General features: G+C 36.6%; 1 protein-coding gene across 1 annotated transcript; it reads left to right on the top strand.

The window, feature by feature from the left end:
• Positions 1-2,477: 2,477 nt before the first annotated feature.
• cks1b (CDC28 protein kinase regulatory subunit 1B) lies at positions 2,478-5,385 on the top strand. Its single transcript, XM_030146558.1, has 4 exons — positions 2,478-2,626; positions 2,845-2,912; positions 3,070-3,197; positions 4,583-5,385. The coding sequence occupies exons 2-4, from the start codon at positions 2,854-2,856 to the stop codon at positions 4,630-4,632; spliced, it is 237 nt and encodes a 78-aa protein (XP_030002418.1). The 5' UTR covers positions 2,478-2,626; positions 2,845-2,853; the 3' UTR covers positions 4,633-5,385.
• Positions 5,386-6,124: the final 739 nt, after the last annotated feature.

The raw sequence follows: 6,124 nt of genomic DNA, 5'->3' as shown, positions 1-6,124 counted from the left end.
TGCAAAGACACAAAACATTTAGTAACAAGCAGAATATGGTTTAAATTTTGAAGACTGGAGTTTGGAACTAAAAAGAGTTTGACACCTTTGTCTGTTAATGTCTTCAGTGTAATTTTTGCTCTTTGCAAATTCATTCTGTGGGCCAGATTTTAACCTTTGGTGGGCTGGGTTTGGCCTGCGGGCTGTATGTTTGACACCACTGATTTAACCTATTCAACACCTTTTCGTAAATAGAAGTAGAGATACCACTGAGGGAAATGTACTCAAGTATAAATGAAAGATATCTGTCAAGGTGATTTAAATGAAGATAAATGAAGAAATAAGAGACCACACACTAACAACACTAGACAAGATACAGTCTATTTGTATTACAGATAGATAGATAGATAGATAGATAGATAGATAGATAGATAGATAGATAGATAGATAGATAGATAGATAGATAGACAGACAGATAGATAGATAGATAGATAGATAGATAGATAGATAGATAGATAGATAGATAGATAGATAGATAGATAGATAGATAGATAGATAGATAGTGTTATGGAAATGTTCAACGGATAACCCACACACAAAGAGGAGGAGAGAAAGTTAGAGTTAAAATAAATAAATGCATTTATTGAGAAGTCAATCACTGAGAAACTCTGTAAGTGAAGTCTCCTTAAACAAGAGAAAACTAAAGATTATATAGAACCAAATCCGACCCCCTCAAACTATGATGTCATTCCTTACGTACATCGTACCACCCCATACTACTCCTTCTCTGCTCCGTGAAGAGGTCATGATGACCTCTTCACTCTAACCTTGCTTGGATCCTATCTGGAGTGCAGGCGCCATCCTCTATCTACACATTCAGACATTTAGGTGTTTGGGTTTTAACTCAAGGCAAGAACTCCGTTCCTGGGTTGGGGGTGTTACAGAGTGGTAAACATCACACATAATGAATAATGACTCAGCATTAAAAGAAGATGTACTAACAGTATAAAATATAAAGAGTATAAAATATAACAAGTAAATTTTTCCACCACAATAGATAGATAGATAGATAGATAGATAGATAGATAGATAGATAGATAGATAGATAGATAGATAGATAGATAGATAGATAGATAGATAGACACCAGTTATGTAATTGTTGTCCATTGATAATGCATTTTGTTGATCTGCACTGCACTGAGGGGAGCAATACTGTTTCGGTGATGTTGTACTTTTCTGTTATGAACAGTATATATTACACAAACAGTTTTTAACAGTCTCATGGATGTTATATGTGTCAATGTACCTTGTATATGGTTTGTATTTGCAGCTGCAGGCAGCACCATGAGCACAAAACAAATTTCTCTTTGGGGCAATAACGTCAATTTGGAATTTCATATCCCAAAATGATTTTAATAGTCCCTTTTTTTTTTTTTTTTGCATGTACCGATATCGTCTTATTTTTGGAGAGTTCCAGAAAATATGTCACTGTTCGGTGCCCTGAGTCCCACACAGCCTCCAAAAGTGCAATTTGGTAATATTTGTTTTTTAATCAAGAGTAGTTCCATGCACCACAGAAATGCATGTCTCTACGTTTATATGCAGCAGTTAAAAATATGTTTTCTTTCAAGTAAACTAACTAAAATGAGTTTTCACAGACCTAATGAATGCATCTGATCTCTAAGTTTTCCAATGTTTTCTGGATGTTTTGAAGGCCAAATGTTTGTACATTGGTAAGAGCATCTAAAATGGCACAAAATGATGATACACTATATATTTCTTCCTGAAAAAAAAAAAAAGTCAGATTTTCTTCCTGAAGGACCTTTAGACTCCCCACCCATGCACTCATGTGTTCAAGAAACATCTGTTAAATGCTGGAAGCAAAACCACACCCTCTGAAAACCAAAGAAAATCCCTGATTTATGGTGAACATGCATGGGTTGCCCTTGAATCACTGGTTAAATATCTTGCTTTCTAATAAAATGCTCATTTTTGTCTTCATTTAATGTTCTTTTACATATTCCCTGGAGAACTATAAAGAAAGATACTACTGAGTCCACACACATAAACAAGAACATGACGTTATTACCCAACATCAGTGATAAAATGAGATAAAATCCAGTTTGCAGGAAGTCAGCCAGGTCAGGAAACTGTTGGATGAAACTGTTTTATGGATTATTATTGGAAATCTGGATTATTACTGGAAATCTGTGCAACATTTCATGGTTTAATTTTCGTATAATGAATGATAATGATGATGATATAATTTAGTTTTAGAGAGTACATGCCTGTTCAGTAACAACATGATCTAGGTCACTAGTTATGTAATAACATTTAAAGTATGTCATGTTTGGATTGTCTTTAAAAACATGTGCAAACATTTTTCCCCTATGCTGACCTGACCAATGGGATAGCGCTTGGACGTTGCGTCAATTTCCTGCGACGTCCGATTTCGACCAATGAAACGATACTTCTATAGTTCAACTGACCAATGGGAGGACACGAGGGGTTTTTGAACGGTGAAAAGCGGGCTTGGAAACATTCGAGAGGGAAACAAAGAAAGAGTGAACATATCACCGCCGAAGGACGGGAAATAAAGGGAATCGTTGATTTACATCCCCCCAGACCATCCTGGCAGCCGTTTAAGGTAACTATAAAAGTGTTCTAAGTCTCAGCGTACACATAAAGAAGCGCTATTTTGTTTACATGACAGGTTTTGAGCTATATCGCTAGCTTGTTTAACGTAGCTTAGCTGTGTTCGCTAGCCACACAAACTAACATGCACTGCCACGTTCACTGCTACAAGAATGGTTAGATTGTCTTTTCCTCTAAATTTTTACTTGCCCCTTAATCTCTCTCTACCAGGTTTGGATCATGTCACACAAACAGATCTACTATTCAGATAAATATGACGATGGCAATTACGAATATAGGTAAGTGTCTTTTCTAACGTAGCTACGATAAGTAGCACATCAGTACCATCTTCAACTATGTTTACAGTCATGGCATTGAATGTAAACTAAAGTCGGTTATCTAAAGAACTGCATAATACATAGTATATATTATTTCTGCCATTATCTCTCCTCTTAGGCATGTAATGCTCCCCAAAGAGATCGCAAAGCGTGTGCCCAATACCCACTTAATGTCTGAGACTGAATGGAGGAACCTTGGGGTCCAGCAAAGCCAAGGATGGGTTCACTACATGATCCACCAGCCAGGTATTGCATTCATTAAAATTAATTACTGCCAGTGTGAATCTGAGCAACTGACCTGAAATCTAGCAAACGGAATGTTCTGGAAGGAGTCACACCCCCTCACGACTCGGCATTTTTTTGTGCTGAGGCAAGGGAACAAAGTTCAATAAGAACTCAGATTGCTGAATTTATTTTTTAAATAACTATATCGGCATTAAGAAAATAAATGCAGCCTCTTAGGGAGCAGTGTATCATATTGTTTAGGCAGTGAAATCAGGTGAATGCTGAAATTGTCTTGAGTGGACTATGAGCTACACATCTGGAAGTAGATCATAGTAAACACAAGTGCCTTAAATACTAAAAAAAAATACACATACAAAAACAAAGCGGCCGTGATGGAGCCACTAATATGTGAAATAAAACTTCATCAGCTGTGAAAGTTGGTCTGTTTCTTATCTTAACACGGACTGTGCATAACTACAGTGTATGGAACTTCAATTGTGGTTAATCAATACAACATTTAGATGACATTAGTAAGATCTGCTCTTTTGTCTTAATGTGTACAGTTTTACTAAACTGACATGGTTTTACTTTGATAAATTTTTATTTAGAAATGATGGGAATTTGTAGTTGAAACAATGAATTGCACATTTTCAAAAGCTAATATATAAACATAAGAACTTTATCTTATGTATAATTTTGAAATGTGCCTTCATCTTAATTGAAATGTTTTAACTGATAAATCTGCATATACATACAATGATGACTGCAATCTGAAACATTTTACGCTTCTCAAATGGCAACCTTACTCTCTGGTCTTTTGGGAATTGTTTTTTTTTCTTTGTGATTTGTTTACCACTATTTTTAGTGGGTTGGATTATTTATGTATTTGACAGGGACAGTGCAGTCAAACATAGTTGCAGCTGATGTGATGCATACAGACTTTATAGCTAGTGCTAATTCTCAACTCCAGTCCCCGGTTGGGCTCATCCACAACCTTGCAGTACAATATAAATTACACATCATTTAAAACAATCATACCATACAATTCAATAATCCAGTGTTGCATTTATATGATATCACTCACTCACTCTCCCACACAATAGACACAATATTTAAAGATGCACCCCACCCATCCTGATATATTCAGTCAGACAATGAAAGACATTAACATTGATTAGTTTCTCTATATGGAAACTATTAGGGGTACAGCTTTTGAAAAGGTAGTACTTGTTATTAGTGAGACTTTTCAATAGATTTGGCCGCCCACATCTGGATAGCAGGTATCAAATCCTGTCATACCCTCCATTCAGAAGGATATGTGCCATCTCCACAAAAGGAATCGCAGCTGTTGTGATAGTCTTGGCTTTTGAATAACGCATCCCTTTTTTAAAAACAAAATCCCTCAGAGCCCCACATCTTGCTGTTCCGGCGCCCCCTGACAACCCCCAAATCATAAAGGACATTCTCTGGGTCCTTGGGAGATCGGTCCTCATGTGCCACAGATCAACTCATCAGACTTGGATCAGGAAATTGGACCACCAAACTCTTCTGGCGTAGGTGTCTTGTGATTTGAGCTGATCATTCTGGACCTGGAGGATGATGACAGTATGAACACTGGTTGTGGAATGGAGTACGGAGTGTTGAAGGAAGAAAACAAAAATCGCCACCCTTCTTGTGGGGAGAAAATCTCTGCATGTGTTGACAGTGACACACAGTCTGCCTGAAATGTTGAAATGGGCTTACGCTGTGCTTTTGACTTCATTTATGTCCAACTTGCTGAACCTGCTCGGATGTTCCAGCTTTTAAAACAACTTGTAAGATGTGGGGAGTGAAACTTGTTGACACACTGAGTAGTTCTTGCAGTACTTTCTCAGTAAGGCTCAGGTCAGAACAAAGTCAGATAAAATGGTTGGATCCTAATTAGATTTGACTCTGAAACAACAGCCTGCGGATTTAACTGACATGTTGCTGCTTGGTTTAAATGACACTGTAAATTGACATTTAACAAATCTTGTCATGTGCATTAAAGTCCGCATCTACGAGTCTCCTACAAAGTAGTGTTGATCCCTGTTTTATAAGAGCACATTTAGGTTTTTTTATGGAGGAACAAATCTTGTTTAGTCTGATTATGCCTGTAAGCTGCTCAGTATTTATGAATGTGTTGCCCTTTATCAAATAAATGTAAACCCTTTTGAGTGTCTTTGCAGCATTCTTATTGTCGTTTTTGATTTGCATAGCTTTAAACATGAACATCCAGTATTAACGTTGCCATGTCATTATTCTTTGTGCTTGTTCCTACTCTAACAGTGCTTCCTCATTAGCACCACTGAGCCACTGCAAAAAGTTCTGTAATTGGCTGATGTGTAGTCCCTCTTTAAATTGCATTATTTTCCCCCTTTTCAGTAATAATAGAAAATGTTTTAATGCATTTAGTTGGAAACATTTCAATTAAGTGAAAGTCCATATACTGTTTGGACAGATGGATGTAATAGGATTGACCTTGTTTTTCTAATCTAGACAATTGCTTTAATGGTTAATTTCTGCAATGTAACATGTGGGCCTGCTGCTAAATGGGGACATTTACTTGTTTGGCAAATATAAAAATCAATATGTTGTAGCTATTGACATTAGTTAAAATTGGGGCCATGGCCATGAACCTCATGTTCCTTCCCATTTCCAGTTGGTCTATTGTCACAGATGATGTTACAACGCCTCTAAAACTCAAATGAACATAGAGGTTTACTGACTGAAATTTTGAAGTGAGAAAAAAGCCAATAGTGGGTTAATAAACTGATATGACCCCTATTCCTCATAAAATATATAAACACTGAAAGAACATTATACATGTTGCATTAATTTTGTTTTTTGCTTCATAACAAATTACTAATCCAAATAGACTAAAATGAAATTGACCATTCCACTAAAAACATGTATGTGGGTGCCATTTG

The sequence above is a fragment of the Sphaeramia orbicularis genome, chromosome 11, assembly GCF_902148855.1.
Source record: "Sphaeramia orbicularis chromosome 11, fSphaOr1.1, whole genome shotgun sequence".
Taxonomy (NCBI): Eukaryota; Metazoa; Chordata; class Actinopteri; order Kurtiformes; family Apogonidae; genus Sphaeramia; species Sphaeramia orbicularis.
Note: the sequence above shows the minus strand (reverse complement) of the source record. Positions and strands in the feature narration are given on the sequence as shown.

Coding starts and splice junctions, on each gene's coding strand:
- cks1b (XM_030146558.1), top strand. CDS start 2,854: ATGTCACACAAACAGATCTACTATTCAGATAAATATGACGATGGCAAT. Junction 2,913..3,069: donor GATGGCAATTACGAATATAG/GTAAGTGTCTTT, acceptor CTCTCCTCTTAG/GCATGTAATGCTCCCCAAAG. Junction 3,198..4,582: donor CTACATGATCCACCAGCCAG/GTATTGCATTCA, acceptor AAAATCCCTCAG/AGCCCCACATCTTGCTGTTC.